General features: G+C 53.6%; 6 protein-coding genes across 6 annotated transcripts; 4 read left to right on the plus strand and 2 right to left on the minus strand.

The window, feature by feature from the left end:
- Positions 1 to 3174: 3174 nt before the first annotated feature.
- Positions 3175 to 3831, plus strand: CLUP02_06222 (uncharacterized protein; the record flags this gene model as incomplete). Its single annotated transcript, XM_049285222.1, has 1 exon — positions 3175 to 3831. A coding segment is annotated over one exon (657 nt), but the record flags the coding sequence as incomplete, so codon positions are not given.
- Positions 3832 to 4086: 255 nt separating this feature from the next.
- CLUP02_06223 (mitogen-activated protein kinase) lies at positions 4087 to 5347 on the plus strand (the record flags this gene model as incomplete). Its single annotated transcript, XM_049285223.1, has 4 exons — positions 4087 to 4199; positions 4265 to 4460; positions 4530 to 4911; positions 4971 to 5347. 4 exons carry the CDS (start codon positions 4087 to 4089, stop codon positions 5345 to 5347), a joined length of 1068 nt encoding a protein of 355 aa, XP_049142366.1.
- A 1700-nt stretch (positions 5348 to 7047) lies between these two features.
- CLUP02_06224 (uncharacterized protein) lies at positions 7048 to 8051 on the minus strand (the record flags this gene model as incomplete). Its single annotated transcript, XM_049285224.1, has 2 exons — positions 7048 to 7491; positions 7599 to 8051. The coding sequence occupies 2 exons, from the start codon at positions 8049 to 8051 to the stop codon at positions 7048 to 7050; spliced, it is 897 nt and encodes a 298-aa protein (XP_049142367.1).
- A 2365-nt stretch (positions 8052 to 10416) lies between these two features.
- CLUP02_06225 (uncharacterized protein) lies at positions 10417 to 12684 on the minus strand (the record flags this gene model as incomplete). Its single annotated transcript, XM_049285225.1, has 1 exon — positions 10417 to 12684. One exon carries the CDS (start codon positions 12682 to 12684, stop codon positions 10417 to 10419), a length of 2268 nt encoding a protein of 755 aa, XP_049142368.1.
- Positions 12685 to 13599: 915 nt separating this feature from the next.
- Positions 13600 to 14003, plus strand: CLUP02_06226 (uncharacterized protein; the record flags this gene model as incomplete). The annotated part of the gene is made up of 2 exons (XM_049285226.1): positions 13600 to 13680; positions 13827 to 14003. Coding segments are annotated over 2 exons (258 nt in total), but the record flags the coding sequence as incomplete, so codon positions are not given.
- A 3092-nt stretch (positions 14004 to 17095) lies between these two features.
- On the plus strand, positions 17096 to 17305 carry CLUP02_06227 (uncharacterized protein; the record flags this gene model as incomplete). The annotated part of the gene is made up of 1 exon (XM_049285227.1): positions 17096 to 17305. The coding sequence occupies one exon, from the start codon at positions 17096 to 17098 to the stop codon at positions 17303 to 17305; it is 210 nt and encodes a 69-aa protein (XP_049142370.1).
- Between the last annotated feature and the right edge of the window lie 2370 nt (positions 17306 to 19675).

Raw genomic sequence — 19675 nt, forward strand, 5'->3', positions numbered from 1 at the left:
CGCGGCCTAGTAGTCGTTGAGAAAGTCTAAGGTGCGGATAGGTAGTCAGTCTGGTTCTCCCCTTCGCTCGCGGTTGTGTAGACGCGGAAGGGCGACTATGGATACTTGGATGGGTGTGGCGTAGGCTGTGCCTGTTGGTCAAACATTGACGTCGGTCTCATGTTTTTCGTATCGATCGAGGGTTGTCCCTCTTCTCATTGTGATGGCCCATTTTGAATCTGGTGCCCGGGCTCAGTCACGTACCATGTTGGCTATTCTCTTTCTTTTGTCTGCTCAGCAATTGGCTCGGCGGTGAAGCTGGGATAGCCCTGATAGCGAGTCTTTAGAGCTCCCTCTCCCGTCGCACATGGAAACAGGTTGGGGTTCCTTGAGTACGTGAGGTAGATCATTCATCCATCAGTCAGCCGTCTTGATTCATTGTGTTATTCGGCTAGAACAGGTCCACTGACGTCAATTGTGTTTGTAGTTTGGCATGCTTGATGGAGGCAAAGGTTAAGGTGGTAAAAGGTTGTCAAGGACTACTCCGTAAGAATCAGGATTACCTACACAGAGCGGAACCAGGAAGAGTAATGAGGGATACTTGCGTATCCATGGATACAACGTTATGCGGTAAGGTACAAATATTGATTACTGGGTAGTGTATCCGTAGTACTCGAGTAGGAACAGGGCAGGATGCGGTTCCCCTAGGTTGCAGAAACGGCGTCGCGTGTTTCCCATTGCTTGGGCCCTGGTTCAAACGACGGGCACGATAATGGATGGGCTGGGTCTAACTTCTAAGTGGCCCTTGCCTGGGGGGTTTGGGAGTTTCCTGAAGCAAGCACGTTTCCAAGTCAAGGTATCTTGACCTGGATCGGCGTCCGTTGGTGGGCTCAAGCTCAGGTATCCATACATGCAGGTATAAGCAGGTACCTCGTCACCTTGTCCAGTACGAAGTACTTGCCTTGCTTCTGTCTCTGAACTTGACTGCCGCTGCGCACCTCCCTTCTGGCGTCCACAGATTCCATCACAGAGTAAGGCACCTACTGTGTGGTAGTGCTCCCTACCGGGAAATAAGTGGTGTACCAAGTGTGAGAGACTCGAGAGCAGGTGTTACCAAGTACTGCGGTGTTCCCGTCCGTTACTTATTGCGCAATCCATCAGATTTGCCAAGCTGTGGTTCGCGATACCTAACCACACGTTGTGGCCATATGATATCTGCTTAAGCACCAATTCGTACCTGAGGGAATAAGCTAAGGCATGTTGTCTAGCCCGGCTTGCAAACGTTCTCGGCCCTGGAGTGCTTTGAAATTGGTTGGCTCTCAAGACAGGATACTTTGTCTTTCTTCCATTGTTAGGCCTGCAACTAGGTATCTTACCTTGGGTACTTAGCTATCCTCAGAAACCAACCGACACCACCAGCTACCTACCTAGTCCAGGGCCAGGTCCCGCTATCTCCCCCTCCTCTGGACCCCCTCCCCCTCCCCCTCCCCCTCTCCTCCGCTTGCGCCGCCTTTCTCAATCCCATTCCCAGGTCCCTCAGTCTCGCTCTCTGAGGTATCTCAACCTCTCAGGAATACCTACAAATCACGCCTCTACTTTGCCGTCTCCCTCTACTCCGTACTGTTGGTGGAAGACAAGACAAAAACAAGGAGGCGATACCCAGTACCTTACCCTACGGATAAGCGTCCAAGGTCTCATTAAAACGCCCGCCTGCCTCTCCACCACATCACATCGAGAGACAAGACACTGTGACATCTCTACAAAGACAAATCTGCAGCGGGGTAAGATTATCTGACCTGGCCTTGTCCACACAACTCTCACCCTTACCTTACCTTTGAACTTGCCTTTACCTACGGATACCTGCCCACAGTACCTCTAATGCGTAGCCATTGCACCCGTCACCTCACCTTATTACCCTTAGCTTGACCATCGCACGTTTGCGACTTTTCCTTCTTCTCCTCCTCCTCCTCCTCCTTCTCCAGCCTTACAGCCGCCTCATCACCTTCTTTCACTCTCACTCTCACTCTCACTCTCACTCTCTCTCCGCCCCCTCCTTTCACCCTGGCTTCATTCACCAGAATATCGAGGGTCAATTTACCTCAACCTCATACCGACCTGACCTGACCTAACCCCATACTTCCTCGACAGTCACTTAGCATATTCTCGCTTCGTCGCAAGTCTCTGGTACGTATACTTTGCTTTGAGTCTTTGTCCTCCTGTCTTGACCTGTGTATTTGCATTCCATCCCCCGTCAACCCTCCGGCACCCTGAGATCGTCGTCGCCGTAATCCTCGGCGACCTCATTGCCCGTTCCCTGCCTTTCTTACCCTCTCGCAATTCAACTTTCCCTAGCCGTCCCTCCTTCTGTCTCGTTCGCCTCGCTTCCCCTTCACCCTCACACCCCGAAGATCATACCGGCAGACACATCTATCTAGGTAGGCCAACTCCAAGCGAGAATCACGGAGCCAGATAGAGAGAGAGGCGAAGGACGCACCCAAGTGGCAGCAGCTATATCCCTCGGCCCCGGTCCAGGAGTTCGTGAAGCTCGACCGCGTTGTTCTCTTCCGGGCCCGCCTTCGTCGTGGTGTCTTGTCCCTCGTTTGCGCATCTTAGACGTATCTCGTCTGAAGTCCCGTCGCAGTCGCAGGGGGTGCTCGGTTCATCGCCCGTTCCCCTTACCTTTTGCCTCGTTTCGTTGCGTCGCGACCCGCAACCCGCTTGCCCTCACCTCACCTTCCAAGTCACGGAGGCTCCCTTTTTCCTCTGTGCTTCGCGCTTTGCTATCGCTCATCTTCTGGAAGCTTGTCTGCGCTGCATCTACGCTGTCGCACCAAAGTGTCCCGGAAGATCGATTGCTTTTCGAGAAGCCACGGAAGAAGGCAAAGAGAACAGGTTCGGACACCCGCTACGTCTGCCTGTTTGTGGTTGCTCCCTCTATTCTCTGGGTGCTCTGCGTCTGCGCTGATCAACACTGCTTTGTGTCCTGCAAACCTAGCCTGGCTAGTACCTGTGTTCAGTTCCTGGGTCCAGCGCTCCTTTATCCGTACCCGACCAACGACCCAGCTGGTTCCATTCTGGTTCAGGACCCCCTCCCCAGCACCTCTTCACCTTGCTTAACCTTGTGCATTCCGGGATACCTGCCTGTTTTGTCACTTGACCCGTTGGAGCTCCTTCCAGCTAACACGATTCAGCTAACACCAGTTCTCAGCCTGTAGTTCCCGCCTAAAGCAGTCCTCTCTCAAGTCCGGACACTTGCAAGCCATCACACTGCAACCCATCCTCAAACGACAAATTACCTGCCTACCTACCGTACCTTCCTCAAACACATCTTTGCTATCGAGCAAACACCACACAATACACACACCCGTCAAGCAACAACCACTTTGGGGTACTAGACGACAGAAAAAAAGAAGAAGAAAAAAGAACGAAAAAAGTGACCGACATCCGAGACGTTGGCAAGAAATCCAAACACGATCCCGGCCTGTGACAAGCGGACCTCACCCAGCACCCAAGGCCCGAGCGGACCCAAGAAACACGGCCCTCGCCCACTTTCGAACCTCCGACGACACTCGTCCCCTTCCACCCTCCCGTCCGCATCTCTCTGTCCCATCCTTCCCCCCTCTCGAGATACTCTACAGCCGATCCGCCTGTTGTCTGTTCATTGACTGGACCGACTTGGTTGCGTGTTCTTTCTTCCAATCCAACCAAAGAACAAAGTACGGCCGGTTTTTGCGACCTCAAGCTTTGTGTGTGTGTGTCTGCGACGCCCATCTTTTTTTTTTTTTGGACAGCCGCCGTCGGTCGATCCCACCCTTCCTTTCGACAAGTCACAAACGGCCTGCCCGCCAATAATTATAACCCCCGCAGAACCAAATACCGGAATCCTTTCGCCTCCTTCCTGAACCACCGCGCAAACCAGCAATTGTGGTTCTACAAGACGGCCTTATTAGGACGACTTAATTCTCTCCCTCATCCCCCCCCCCTTTTTTTTCTCCGCCCAAGGTTGCATCTCGTTCGCGAGGACCCGCCTGTGTGGTATTACTCCGTCGGCCAACTGCTCCGGCAACTTCCTCTCCACATCGACACCATCGTCGCACATCGCTCACAATGTCGCGCGCGAATCCCCCCAACGCTTCGGGCTCCCGAAAGATCTCGTTCAACGTCAGCGAGCAGTATGACATTCAGGATGTCGTCGGCGAGGGTGCATACGGAGTTGTCTGGTGCGTTACCTTCCGTCTCAATCACAGTTCGAGAAAGACCGGGTTGCTAATTGATTACTCTACAGCTCGGCGATACACAAGCCTTCCGGCCAGAAGGTCGCCATTAAGAAGATCACACCCTTCGATCACTCCATGTTCTGTCTGAGAACTCTGCGTGAGATGAAGCTTCTCAGATACTTCAACCATGAGAACATCATCTCCATCCTCGACATCCAGAAACCCCGCAGCTATGAGACATTCAACGAGGTTTACCTCATCCAGGTGAGCAAGACGTCCTCGTGTGCCACACCTATGGAAACAGGCCATTTACTGACATGATTTTCTTTGCAGGAGCTTATGGAGACGGACATGCACCGTGTTATTCGAACCCAAGACCTATCCGACGACCACTGCCAATACTTCATCTACCAAACCCTTCGCGCTCTCAAGGCTATGCACTCAGCCAATGTCCTTCACCGTGACTTGAAGCCCTCCAACTTGCTTCTGAACGCCAACTGCGATCTGAAAGTCTGTGACTTTGGTCTGGCGCGTTCCGCTGCATCCCAGGAGGACAATTCGGGTTTCATGACGGAATACGTGGCGACCCGTTGGTACCGTGCTCCAGAGATCATGTTGACGTTCAAGGAGTACACCAAGGCCATTGACGTGTGGTCTGTTGGCTGTATTCTGGCCGAGATGCTGAGCGGCAAGCCTCTGTTCCCGGGCAAGGACTGTAAGTTGAATTATCATCCCGCCCTATCAAAGATGCAAAGCTGATCACGTATATGATAGACCACCATCAGCTCACTCTGATTTTGGACGTTCTTGGTACCCCGACGATGGAGGACTACTATGGCATCAAGTCCCGCCGTGCGAGAGAGTACATTCGCTCGCTTCCCTTCAAGAAGAAGGTTCCTTTCCGCACCCTGTTCCCCAAGACGTCCGACCTGGCTCTCGACCTCCTCGAGAAGCTCCTCGCTTTCAACCCTGTCAAGCGCATCACCGTAGAGGACGCACTTAAGCACCCTTACCTCGAACCGTACCACGACCCAGATGACGAGCCTACTGCGCCTCCCATTCCCGAGGAGTTCTTCGACTTCGACAAGCACAAGGACAACCTGAGCAAGGAGCAACTGAAGCAGTTGATTTACCAGGAGATCATGCGGTGAGCAATGACACAGGATTTTCAAGCAAGAACAGAAGCAAGCGAGAGAGGAAAACGCGATCCACAGCAGGTGCATGATGTGGGCCAGAGAGACATGATCCTGCGGGACGACGACAATGAGAAAAATCACAGCGTGGCTGCTGAGCCTGAGGGTAGGGGAAACGATTATAGACAAACCATACGGGGCGGATAGGAGAGCCAAGGCCGTGCAGCCCGTGGTGATTGGGGGATACAAAGGAACATGTGAGGCGAGTCAGTTTCGACTAGAATCAGTCGAGTGAATGATGGATAGGCAAATACTTTTCTCGTCTAATTTCCTCTTCTTTTCCGTTCCTTACTTGGCCACTTGACTTTTCATGAGCCCGTCCGTGAAGAGATCTCCAGCCGCTCATCGTCGACAGCGTCACTGATACAAGCTTGTAATGAAATGACAACATTGAAACCCCACAGCAAGTTATGCAATTGTTATACCTTCATTTATGTGATAAACGTGAATTGTAGGTAGAAAAGCCCGACCTGTGCTAAGCGTTTCAATAAGCAGAGATGAATAGAGTTGGGTGATACAAAATCGTCGTCGGCTCAAGTATTGAGAAGGGGAGCCCTGGATGATGGACGAGTCAGGGATTCTTGGTCAAGGAATTCTCAAGTAACTCGTATACTGGCGAAGTCATTTCCGTATTCCTTTTGTCGATACGTCAGGGAGGGCCCAATTGCTTTCAATGATGATGTGATGATTGCCATTTTCCGGGTTGTTGTGGGTTTTCATGATCAGCTGGAACGTAGGTGTAGGTGCGTATATAGAAATGTGAAATGGCAATGCGTGGAATCTCTCGACACACACACACACACACACACAGAGAGAGAGAGAGAGAGAGAGAGAGAGAGAGAGAGAGAGAGAGAGAGAGAGAGAGAGAACGAACAACGTATCAAGTTTCAGGAGACTCTATACTTCAGCTAATTGGAGGATTCGATAGATTCTGCTCCAAAGAAAGATGAGCTTCGGGGTCAGAATAATAGCTGAGATGTTACAATCAATATTCTTCGGGGCGGAACGTGTAAAGAGACATTTGATTCTTTGATTTGATGAAGGGGTATTGTTAAAATTAAAAATGTCTTGAATCCTCGTTTGCCCGTACAATCCAGTCCAGCTCACTCCGTCCAGTCAGCGCTCTCACTATTGTGTCCCTCGAAGCGAGAGTTGACTTGTCAAGCCAATATCGATCGCAAGGTTCCCAGACTCTCCAAGGAGCCCCTCCCGAAGGAGAGGAAGGAGCGATAGAACTCACGATTCCGGTCGCGCCCCTAATCGGCTCGATCCAGTCCTCAGAAAAAGCAGCTTTTCGCGGCATCAGTGTTGCCATTGGAGTGAGTGCCGCATAAACCTCTGTCGGCCGTTTCTTTTTGCAAATAACCCGTCGCCTGTACGCCCCGATTGCTCCAACGCCTAGTTCCAATCCCCAGTCCCAGTCGTATATCTGTGCGGGGTATTTGTCTTTTTTGCGTGTGATATATTTCCATATCCTTTTCCCCTTCCACAGAGAAACACAAGAGTCCGCGGTTGCTGAGCGTGCTCCGTGTCCGTGCTGCGTACATGAGCGTACTGTTGTTCCGGCAACCCTCTCGGTCGTCATGCCAGGCCTCATCTCCGCCAACTTGAGGTTTCCTTTCTGATTCTAGTCTCTGGTAATCACCCAGGTCCATCTTTCAGGCGCCAAGCACCCAAAGCTCCACGCCCAACACGCCAAACTTTTCGCCCTCGTCGCTCAGAGGCTCGTTGCCAAAGGTGTGGCTGCGCCCGCTGTGCCCGCGGTCGAGGCTGTCGTCGAGCCACAGGCCGTAGTGACCGTCGCCGGCGCCGACGCTGAGGAAGCCCGTCTCGCAGTTGATATAGTAGTCGTTAATGCCTGAGTACGGGAACGCCTTGAAGCGGATTGACTCGCTCGGCGCCGGCGACGGTGCGTTGTTGCGGTCGCCAAAGGTTGAGCGTGTCGGGCTGGCGACCGTGGTGATGCGCGTCAGGTTCGTCGTATCGGCGGAGGGCGGCGGCGGGAGGGGCGTGAGGGTTGAGGCGCGCCAGAGGAAGCATTCGCCGTTGCCAAAGTACTTGGACGCGGGGTGTGGATATTCGGAGAGGTAGGCGCCGAAAGTCTGGTCGTGGAGGAGCAGAGGATTAGCTTATTGCAATATTGAGGCCTTCGACTACGGTGACATGTCGGGCAACGAGAAGAGCAGCCAAAAAAAAGGTTTCCACTTACGCCGCCTAGGTCGTCCCTCACGACTAGAACAAAACCGACTCGCCGGCCTTGGAATTCAGCTGCCTTTTGATATAGCGTTGCCAAGCTAGCACCGTCCTGCTCCAAGCTGTATATCAACCTCCAATCCTCCTTGATCCTAAGCCTTTCTGGGAGCATGATCCGGATCTCCTCGGCCACGCCGTGACTCAGGAGCCTGGCACTCTGCGAAGTGCTCTCCTTATAGCCGTGCAGAACAATGGGATCGAGAGGCGGTGGACGGAACGGGCTCGCAGTTCGAATGGGTTGGTGACTAGGGAAAAAAACACCATTGATGCCATCCTGGAAGCCCCCTCCACCGCCGCCGGCGGGCTCGGTTTGCGCGTGGGAGAGGTGTGAAGGCTCGTGCGGGTGCCCGTTGTGACCGTAGGACTCTGGAAGGTCGGAGGAGAAGCGGCGTATCAGACCGGACCACATTGTTGTGATGACAGAATTCGATAATGACGGTGCTGTAGAGGAAGAGTGGGTTGGCGTGTGGGCGCCGGAGGAGGATGGTGTTTCTGGAGGACTCTGGTAAGCCATCTCTCTTTCTCTCTCTCTGTCTTGATGTCCGGGTCAAGCCAGCATATGATGTCGAGACCGGCAGTGGGTGGTCGGACGTGGTGGGGTGGCTAGGTCCGGTTTTCAAGGGTGGGCGTGGAGAAGATAGCGTGGCATATATGGGAACAGGTCGGTTGCGGTGGCCGGACAAGGGCTTATCATCGAGTAGACGTGCGCTATGTAAGAGTAGTCGAGGCGGCGGGGGAGCAACGGAGGGCAATGTGGTGCTCGCTCTCTCTGTTCCTCTCTCTCCCTTCCAGCTAAGGGTATGTGCTGAACGAAAACGACAGTGGTTTTATTAAGGGCGGCAGCTTGTAAGCAAAAAAGAAGAAAAAAGGGAGATGGGCTGGATGGCTTGGGCTGTTCGATTTGGTGTCGTGTTGATTAGGCAAGGCGAGTAGAAAGTGGCCGGTAAGGAGGTTGAGTAGGGTAATCCGAGAGTAAGCTAGGTCGTTGGACAACGGGGCTTGTCACCGATGCAACTTTTAGCTTTCGGCCAACGGTGGTGAGTTCGGATCGGTCCCGCCGCAGAGGTATGGGGTTGGCCCGTAGGTTACACACCGAGGTCTATCTGTAGATATATGGAAGTATTTGTGGATAGGAATTTCCGTAAGCAGGACGGGACGAGGAGTCGGAGGAAAGTCTCCAGTCTGTTGTTTGTTGCGTGATGGGGTCGTTTATTGGGATGCTGATGCAACGGGGAGGAGCGAGAGATTCTGTCACTTCGCGATCACTAAGTTAGGCCAGTGCCGCTAGTTCGAGGTTGAATTTCTTATACAGAAGGCGGGCAGTGAATATCTTTTCTTTTCCTGGTATCTTTATCTTTGGGTACCTTGAGCTGTGCCTAGGCTCCCTACCTTACCTTGAGGTGCCCAAGGTAGGTAGACAGCGGTGGACTGACCCTTTGACGTAACGCCCAGGTTACCTCGGTGTGGTGTGTACGGGCACGGTGCATTGGCTTGCCCCCGGGGCTTGACGTCGTTGGAAGCTGTCGACGGCTGAATGGTCGCCGCCGAATGAGGGGTAATTAGGTGTTTGACCTCTCTGGACTACCTAAGGGAGTACGCAACTAATCCTACCCAATGCACAGCGAGGTTGCTTTTACGTCTTGTTCCTTGACTTTGGCTGCTTTCTTGCCATGTGTCAGCACCACCCACAACACCAACCACGCATTAGCTGTGTATTACCTGACCTGGCAGACATTCAGACGGCAAGGTACGTAACTATGACAGATGTCCCGGGACGGGAAGTGCAAGTGGTGTGATTCGACAGGGGTTCGCGACCAACAGCGCAGCTGCCGGCGCCACTTCATGCCAGCTGTTCATCACGGGACCGAATTGTTCCTTATCAGTATCCGTAATATTCAGACTACCTACCTAAATACAGGTAAGATAGGTCCATTACCTAAGGTAAGGCGGTACGGTACGTACAAGCCCACTTGCATCCCAAATTCATGCTTCTTTTTCCTGCCGGCCACCCCCGGCCGGGCGCCCGGACGGCCGGTCTCGTCTCCGGTTACGTACAAGTCGCAGCCATTCATGTCGTTTTACCCTAGCATTACTGGATGGAATGGGCACAGAGTACACGCAGGCATTGCTGATTCCTTACTGTGACCATATTTCGAAGGATAACGAACAATTCAGGCATCAGTCATGTCACAGCAAATCATGTTGCGGATGGCCGTTTTATACGGACATATTTCAACGGGGTAAGTTTTCACTTTGTAGGATTCATCTAACAAACCATTACAGTGGAACAGGCTTTGTGCTGCTCCTCCCCCGGCCGTCGCAACCCGCTCATAAGAAGCTGGGCAGGGAAGCCGGGAATGAGTATGGGGTGTCTCATGGCCAAGAAGTTTTGACTTTTGCTTCGTGAGAAGGGAAGAGAACAGGAAAAAAGAAGAAAAAAAAGGATGCTCAGAAGACATGAACACGGGTGTTGTGATCTGTCTCCTCCAAAACACCAAATACACCACAGTCGGTCCCCAAATGAAAATAAAAGGGTCCCTTCATTTTTTGGGCGGTATCCTTCATCATACCCTCTCATCTCAATCTCTCTCATATCCATATCAACCATATCACCAGCCGTGGCTGTTCCTCAAATGCCCCTACCCATATCGCGTGAAATCGTTCCCTTCACATGGTGGTTTACCCAACCCCTCTCAACCCTCCTCATCTCCAACGTTTGTACAAGTAGTGAAAGATGTGTTTTGGTAATACATGATAAAGAAATCCCCCTCCCCTTACAACGCCTTGCCAACGCTGTTCTGGCTTCCTCCACTGGGCCTCCTCACGACATTCTTCTTCTGCTCTCCGGCCCGGTACCCTGCAACCGGGCTCTCGGCGCCCTCGTTGCGATAGCCAGGTCCGCTTGAAGGCCCGACATCTGGCCCTGGATCACTCCAGCCGTCCATGCTCACACCACTGCTATACTTTGAGCTGAAGCTGTCCGCGCGCGTGTGAGCGTTGCCGGGTACGCGCGGTGCGCCTCCGCCGACCTGGCTGTAATTGCTGCTGGCCTGCGTCAACCGGCCACCGCTACTGCTACCGAGACTGCTGCCCAGTAGCTCAGGTCTTTCCAGATCAAACGGATCGGATCGGAACTTGTTCCGCCTCGTTGCGAAGCTCTCCACGCTCTGCATCGAGTCTCGGTACATGGAGTCCAGGCGCGGAGAGTAGGTTGAGCCGCTTGGCGGCCTGGTTGTGGTACCGCCGACGGAGGTTCCTCTTGACCGGCGTACATCAGCGACATACGTTGATGACGGTTTTCTTGCGGCCGCGGGTGCCGAAATGGCATTGGCATCAGAGAAGGGATTGTTGCCATTGCCATTGCCCGGGTTGGCCACGGCGAGTGGTGCCGGCTTGGCCGAGTTATGAGGTAACGCGTTGATATCAGAAAAGGGGTCGGCGGAAGCGTTGTCGAAGTTCAGTCCCAGGCCACCGAGGAAGTGATCGGCGGAGCCGGCGCTGCCTTGGTTCCGGCTCACTCGCCGCCTCTGAGCTTCCCGTTCAACCTCCCTGTCGTCCATACCCAAAAGCGTCAAGAAGTCGGGTTGTCCTGGCGCGGCCGCTTTCCTCTCGCTCATGTTGCGAGCTGAGGCGAATGGGTCCTTTTCGACATTCCTGTCGCCGCGGAGTCGCCAATTGAATTTCATATCCGCCGTCAACCGTTCCCACCAGTCCTTGACCCGATCCTTTGTGGTAACGACGTCTCGTGGTCCACCATGGTTTGATAGAGATGAGCTGTTTCGGCTGTGCTGGGAGATATTCATAAACTGAGCGCGGTCATTTGTCGAGCCGCTATCCCGGTTGCGTGAGACCAATCCACCGAACTGGCCGCGGAATCTCTGAAAGTTGTAGCCAAGCGCGGCCTTGAGCTTGGCTGAGCGCGGTGTTGGGCCCAAAGATCCTCTGTCAATGACATATGACGACTTTTCCCTGAAGCTGGGATCCGTGGACAACGGAGTAAGAAGCGTGCTCCGACGCTTCTTCAGCAACCTCTTCCGCCAGAACCAAAGCAGGAACCCCAGCAAGCCAATTACCGCCACAGCACCAACAACACTCGAAGCAATCACAACAGGGGTTGCCACGCCCCCAGATCTGCTGCTCGAAGCAGGAGCTTGACTGGTCGTAGGAGCATCGTTCCCTGTTCCTGCCTCGCCTGCGGCAGTACCCGGGTTCAGGGGCGGCGAAGGCGCAATAGCCCCAGCGCCTGCTCCTGCGCTGCTCGTGGGTGAGGGTGATGGGCTGATATTGCTGAAAAAAGCGGGGGGCGCTTGAGAAGGAGTTGGTGTTGGGACTGCGTTGGCATCAGTCTGGCTGGTTACTGGAACAGGTGGCAACACGACTGGGGCAGGTATTGAAGAGGAAGAAGAAAAAGATGAGGCGGGGGGGAAGATCTGGGCGGGAGTAGGAGGAGAACTCTGCGCAGGAATAGCGGGAATGTTTTGGAAAGTAGGAATCGTCGCCGGCGGTTCAGCGTCAACGATTGGAGGCTGAGAAGAAGAAGACGTTGATACTGCTGGAACCGGCGGCGGCGGCGGAGGTGGAGGAGGACTCGATACGACTGGAGCAGGCGGCGCTTGTGTCTGCTGTAGAGGCAGTGGATTTGAAGATGGGGTGTTCACTACTGGAGGAGGGGGAGGGGGAGGGGGAGGAGGAGGTAATGAGGAGCTCGTCGTACTCGCTGAACTAGTGGTCAAAACAGCTGGTGGTGGTGGCGGCGGCGGTGGTGTTGTTTGCGGTGGTGGAGGAGGCGGCGGCGGAGGAGCAGGAGCGAGCGTTGCAACTGCTGGAGGCGGAGGCGGTGACGAGCTCACTTGCGGAGGGGGTGTCGATCGCGTCGTCGAGTGTGTTGTCGATGTCGAGTGAGACGTACTCGTCGAGGCACGTTGCTGGTTGTTCGACTTTGACTTATTCCCATTCCTCGGCCTCGCCGTACACCTCTTGCCATTGAAAGTCGTGATGAAAGCCCCATCCGGGAGGTTCGCGTTCCGATTTGGACTCGACATTGCTGCAATATGTTGCGATTCCAGTCGCAAAAAACTGAATGGTTCCGAGAATCGAACAAGGACCCCGAGTCGGGTTTGAAGAAAATAGACTGATACTAGGAGAAGCCTAGCCGGCCATCTAGGTCGATTCGCAAAAGCTCATTAGGAACCGGTTCCTTCTGAAGCATAAACGGCGTGAGAGCCGTGAGAAAGTGAGTTCTTCCGTGGACGAATACACGTGTAAGCAAGGAACACTGCGCGCAGACAATCTCAAGGGTGAGACTGTGTCGTCGAAGATCCAAGTCGTCAATGTCGTCGAAGTAGTCGTTCTCGGTATCGAAGCGAATAAACAAGACGCTGAGAATAGAAAAGAAGCAATCACCAAGCTAGTTGGGAGACGAAGAAGATGAAAAGTCGAAAAAGGCGTGAGAAGGGTGTCACGAAGCGAATCGAAGGTGGTGGTGGTGGTAAGGAAGAAGACGAGGAGGGTGATCGGGGTAAAGGGAGTGTAAGAGACTAAAGGAGGGTATGGCAGGGTAAGGTATGGTCGGGCAAGGTTATGGTTAGGTATGGTAGGGAAGACTAAGAGAGGACCAGCCAGGGCCTGGTCGGGAGTAGTTTGGTATGGACCGGTTTGGACTGGTACGGCAGGGTCTGAGTCTTGACTGAGGCTCGCGGGATGTCTCTCCGATCGTGCGGGACAGGGACCACACACACCTCTTTCTGGACCTCTCACAAACAGAGACGGGCACCGGTTTGCAACATGCAAGCAGGCACTTGCGTGTTACATGATATAGCATGGACCACAGGCGTGTGTACTGTGGTATTGAGGACCGAAGTGTATCCCATCAACCGGGGGAGGTGAGCACCGTTGAGTCTTGAGGGAGTAGGGTTATCCGTGGACCGTACAGGCTATCCGTACTTCACAATGAAAAACTCCATACAGAGAGGAGAAGGAGGAGGAGGAGGAGGAGGAAGAAAAAGAGCGGTAGGCGCCGAGCGACAGCGTTACTTCGGGTACGTCTCCTTACTCTAATCGAGGACGACCAAAGTGACAGACCCTAGACCATGACTGGACCAGAGGCAGAACTAGACCAGAACAGACTCCAGACCAGGCCAAACCAAAGTCACCAAACCCAAGTAAGGTACTAAACCCATGACAGGGCGCCGAGGACGGGCATGCAAGTCTGCAGCCGCTCCAGCTGCAAATGCAAGGCATGCCGCAAGCTCGCAAGATCAGGAACTTGAAAGATGGCTTTGCGTCCTTGGCCTTGGCCTTTGGTATCCATCCGTACACTAGTACGATTCCAGAGGCAGCCTCCCTCAAGTTGGTTGTTTGACTCGACTTGAACCGACTCGTGGAACGGACTCTCTTTCTTTCTCATAACAGGAAAGGAAGCGGCGGCGACAGCAGCGGCAGCAGCAGCAGCAGCAGCAGCAGCAGCAAAGCACGGGCATTGATGGTGTCTGTCGCAGCGCAGCATGGAAGGATTGATCAATGTTTGATGGATCTCTCCTCTCACAGTCTCACACACACGTCTCTTTCTCGGGCGCATCGCGGGATTGATCCAACGGGCATTGGTGGCCGTGTCTGAGAAGGTTCCTTTGGGAAGAGAGTGACAGGACGTAGTTGCTGCAGCGCTGGGACCCGGGTATTGATGGACGAATCATGATAAGAGTGGAAGCGTAGGCGCATCAAGATGGGAACCGATGCTGCAGGGATGGGGTCTGACCTTGAGAGACAGAGAGACAGAGAGAAACAGATACGTGAACGTTGTCCAATAACGGCTGTGAAGGGTGAAGCAGCGACAGGAATGGGACTGGGAAAGAGGGAGGAGGAGGAAGAGGAAGAGATGGAGTGTCCAGTCCAAAAACGGCGACCCCCTGTCTGTAACACACCTGAAGCACGAGAACCCGCCTCCAAGCAACCCCAGGCACGTTCCAGACCAGGGGTCCCCAGCCTCACGACGCAGCACACTAGTAATCACTACCGACCTACAAGTTCCTGTCCAACGACTTTACTGTGTAGAGAGTGCCAGAGCACCAGGGATTCAGGAAAGGTATTCTCTTTTGCGGTGTTCCTGTGTGTAGAGAGCAAGTAGAAGATTGTATGGAAAATGTATGGACAATAAGCTCTCGACTCTACATTCTTCATTGGACTGGTGGTTGGGTTCACCGTCCACCGTTCCTTTGCGGTCTGCGGTCTGCGGCTTGCCTGTGACAGTCTAACGCTAAACACGTTGGTTGGCGGCCCCTCCACACCTCGTTTTCCTTGCTTCACTTGAAATCTCATGCCAGACATGCCAGAACCATTTGTCGACTTGCGCTACAAATGACAAGCTTACCGGTAGTTCTCACCTTGGTTGATGATGGTACGGGGTGGTCACTACCTAGGTAGGTAAGTACCTATTGTCAGTACGTATCTACGTACCGGCCGTTACCCCTGCATAAGTCTCGTCTGTGGCGCCGAACCGGCCAACTGCGCGCCTGCCTTGGAAACGCCGCAACTGCAAGACATCTTGGTGGCAGATGCCCTGTGGTGTATGGGGCCTTCCCGTTGCAGTCGCAGCGCACCCGACTGGGAAAGGGAACACTCCACGTCTTGCCGGGGTGGCATTGGCACTTTCCATGCTCTGTCGAATTCCATGATCCATCTGCTGCACACTTCGAATGCCAGCGAGTCCTTCTCGCCATTGTTCGGGTGTAACCCGACGAACCTTCCTTTTTGTTTATGGACTGTTGCATTTCGAACAAGAGTCGGAACGATACTTCTCCGTCTCCAGCAACACTGAGCTCTTCAACGTCCATGCTCGTCCATCTGGCGTCATGCACCAGAAGCGGCAGAACATCACCACCAGACATACACGCAATATATGCGCAATAAACTCGAGATACTTGGGCTATGTCTGACGTACCTGCGTATCCAAAGTACCCGTTACTGCGTACGGATGCCTAGGTACACCAAGAACCCACATACGTAAACGAATACACGTGTAGATGAATCATGGGTGGGCAACAGCAACGGGCAAGTCAGACCAGATCAGGTGCGTGCGTCTTCAAACCCCTCCATTTAATTAATCTATCTCGAGTTTATTTCTCCTGCCTGCGGATACCACCAAGAAGTCATCGCGAAACTTCTCTACCCCGGCACGCCGCACAACGCTGCTTCGGAACATTCTTGGCTTTCCCCCTCGCCCACTGCGCGGTTGGCCCCTCATTCCTCATTCTCCGAAAGTTTCCCCCTCGTCAGCGTCAAAAAGCCGTCTGTAAATAGAATCCAGTCTACCCTACTCCGTACGCCCTCTCGACCATGATCTCTCAAACAAATATGCGGCCCGCACTCACCGCTGGCCTGGCCCAGGGCAGTGGCCCGCCCTTCTCGCCTGTCGTGCACATCCGGAGAAGGCCTGCCGTGGCATTCGCGACTCCTGCTCCTTCTCACTGGTTCCGAGGCTCCCAGTTGCAACTCGCTCCCTTTTCGGCTGCATGAGACACCATCCAACGCTCCTGTGCCCACCAGCCCGCAGGAAACAAGAAACACCATGCACGACGCATCGCCTCATTGAGTCGCTTCAAGAGAAGCGGAGTCGTAATCATTGTCGTCGTCGTCGTCGTCTAGATACGCTTCGACCGAACTGCGGACATATTACCACACCTCTACCACTCCCATCCTCATGTCGTGGTTGGCCGTCTCTTGCAAAGGCCCTTTCAACCAAACTCCAAATTCCGTCCCTCCTTCGGCCAAACCCCGACTTTGATCGATTCACCTCATATTGCGAGCATGGATGTCACAGGCAGACAGAGGTCTGAAGGGACTCTCTGCTCGGTCTTTTGTGCACTTGGACTATCAGAGCACGACTGAACCCTCTCAGACTCAGGACCCTTTGCCATCTACAATTTCTACTCCTCATCATCATGTCCGCCAAGACCGCACCATTGCTCAGTCTTGACTGGCTTCTCAAGGTCTATGGTCACAGGTGAATTAAGTCTGTCATGTCCACATGTTGCAAGCAAGCCCCCTGGTCCCCATGACCTCGTGGCATAACCACCCAAAGTGGACGCTTGAGATGGCAGTCCCGCAGGCTCTTCCCAGACTGGTCCACGAAAGCGAAGACCACCCCGCAAGCCGTTTCCAAGAGACTCTTTTCACTCTTTTCATGGTCTTGGCCCGTCTTGCCCGCAATTGCACCCGGCTACGGCCTGCCCACTGGGGAGGCACGCTGCACGGGGGTGGTCACTAGCGACCGAGACGTCAAACACCCCAGGGGCTAGTCGGTCGATCATTGAATTGACACGGGTATCCCCTAGGAAAACATGGCAAAGTGTCTGACTGTGACCCGTGTTAGTGTACAGATATTTTGCGCGCCGTTTTGCCCCAACTTTCCAAGCAGCAACCGGGAAACGGATAAAGTTGTTCCCTCTATGTACTGCCATGTACGAGGTGTCGTCGAGTTGGCGACGTCTCGGATATCGACATGAGAGAATGTGCACAACCTTTTCCAAACGTGCTCACCAGCACAGGCTGCACAGCACAGCCCAAATACCTCACGGCCGCTTTCGCGCACACCGAGTACATAGTGCCGATTTTGCCACTCGACGTCGCAAGGCTCAGATTCTTGGGTGTGTTGCGCCCGTTCTGTGAGGAATTCTTTTTACGTTTGACAGTTATCCCAAGATCTTGAATCCATAAAAGTGGCCGATCATGTTCGGGCTGTCAATCCTCCTGACATGGTCAATGCAAACTTTGTAAAGTTAATGAAGAGGGGGATCTTCACTTCCGATGATGCATATCAGCGGAGGAGGAACAGGGCATAGGGCTTAATAGAGTGGCACCAAGCTTAAAGAGAAGATCAAGACTCATGAGCTGACTCCAAGAGAGAGAAGACGACCCCGGCCGGCTCAAACACAGGCCGAGCTTCCTCACCCTCCGTGCTGGCCCCCCCTACCCTAACACCCCATATGACGAGACATTACTCCGTAGCCATTACCCAATATTGGAGGCGCTTTTTTGCAGTGCACTTCATAACGTGTTTGTTGTGTTTTGCCTCCTGTACTAGATCCCCGGATCATCAAACAAATGATGAACAACCATAAAACCGAGAAAGGAGTGAAACTCGACGACCACAAACATTTTCTTGCAGGGGCGACGTCAAAACCCCGTCAGTAGTTCACATTGCAGGTGTGTCGTCTGTAGCGAAGGTTAGAAGTTGCGACTCCATATCTCAAGGGCCCGGACACAAGAGACTCAGGACGACGTCTTGGACAGAGACAGAGACACGTCGTCGGATTCTCACGAGAACTGCTTACTTCGCGGTGTCTTGAAAGCGATTGGTTCCCACGGATGGTGGGACTAGTTCGACATATGTTCGACACTACTGTCGTAGAAAAAGGTCAGATGGATTTCTTACATGACGGGCTGGCCGACAGCAGCAGTCAAGAAGTCCCCGTGCTAGTTCAACTGACTATACGGGGAAAAGACAGGACGAACGAACGAGTGACAACGTGAAAAGCCAATCAATCCCCGAGGACGGGTTCACCAGTCTTGGGCTTTGGAGGGGAAGGGAGAAAGGGGCTGTGCAGATTTGCACTGGTTTTTCTGCTTCCTCCCACACCCCCTTGGCTGCAGTAGGCCGAAACGAAGTATGCGTACGTATGCAGACATTGACAGTGACAGTGACAGTGCTCTCGTGTTCGTGTGTGAGTCTCGCTGAACCTTCAAACCCCATTATCTCCATTACCCAGGTTCTCATGGTATTGTTGGGACATTGGCCGGAGATCGCAGTAGGTTGCTAGTGTCACTGATATGATGTGCAGGTAAATGGCTCGAGAGTAAGCTTAATGTTGGGTATTAACTTCCAACCCAATGAGCCGTTTAGGCATAATGAAGGGACCCAGATAGAAAGAACAGAGGAGCAATAGCATGAGGTGTTGAATTGATGGTCCCCATCTATCCATATGCCCCCCCCCCCCCCCCCCTTCCCCCTTCACTGGGTTTGCCCAGATCGCAGGTCCAGTGTTGGGCGCGCGGGAAATCTTTGAAACCAAATGAAAGAAAGAAGCCTGAAGGTGCATTTAGCATAAGAAAGGCGGGGGGAGGGGGAGGAGGAGGGGAGGACAGAGGGGAAAATGGCTTCTCGGCGCGAGTTCTGTCTTGGGGTTGATGGTGTCTCACGTCGCGGCGCTCCGCTCTGCACGCTAGAGCAGCCCCCGAAACACGGGAGCCCGCACCGGACGGTCGGGACAGGAAGACACCACAGCTTCGGGGCATTTTGTAGCCTATGTTGACTGAGATGTTCCCGACTGATGGATGTTGATCTGGTTGAGGCTACACCACCATCCTCCCTTTACGGCCACAGTCTGACGAAGTCCGCGCAAAAGTGGCCGCCCGGCAATACCCATACAGGAAGGGAAGAGGCAGACGTCGTTCTCTGTTCAGCATGCATAACAGAGGAACGGTAGCTACACTTTCACTCCATGCCCGGACTTCTACAAATGTTCATGGCCTCTACACAGCATACGTACGGCATGCCCTCACGCCAAGACAAAACAAATTGATAAGGCGGCTAGCGTGTAGCGGAATGCATGACGTCGGGATCTGTCTTGTCCTTGTTCGGATAATGGCATCAAGCCGGGTCCACCATGCGGCGGAGCGGCCGGGCTCCAGGTCCCGGAGCGTTGAATACCGTCCCGTCGGTGGGGGCCCCACGCACTAGGTTGTCCCGCCATGTTTCTCCGATCCCGCTGGTGACTAAGCAGGATTTCGGTAATGGCAGCCCCCCGCCGTTGTCGATGAGCTCCTCGCGGAAACATGGACCGGAATGCCGCCATGAAAAGAATCGGGCCCAACCGGCCAAGATGGAGAGATTGACTGTGTCCTCAGCTTCGGGTTGCCCGGCACTGTTGGAACTTGAAGGCTATCTCCCACACTCGGCTCTTGTGCATCTGCATTCCTAACTTCTCAATGGAGCTCAAACCCGAAGAAGAAGGCCCTTAGACAGGGCCCCTCAATCAC

The sequence above is a fragment of the Colletotrichum lupini genome, chromosome 3 (assembly GCF_023278565.1).
Source record: "Colletotrichum lupini chromosome 3, complete sequence".
Lineage (NCBI taxonomy): Eukaryota > Fungi > Ascomycota > Sordariomycetes > Glomerellales > Glomerellaceae > Colletotrichum > Colletotrichum lupini.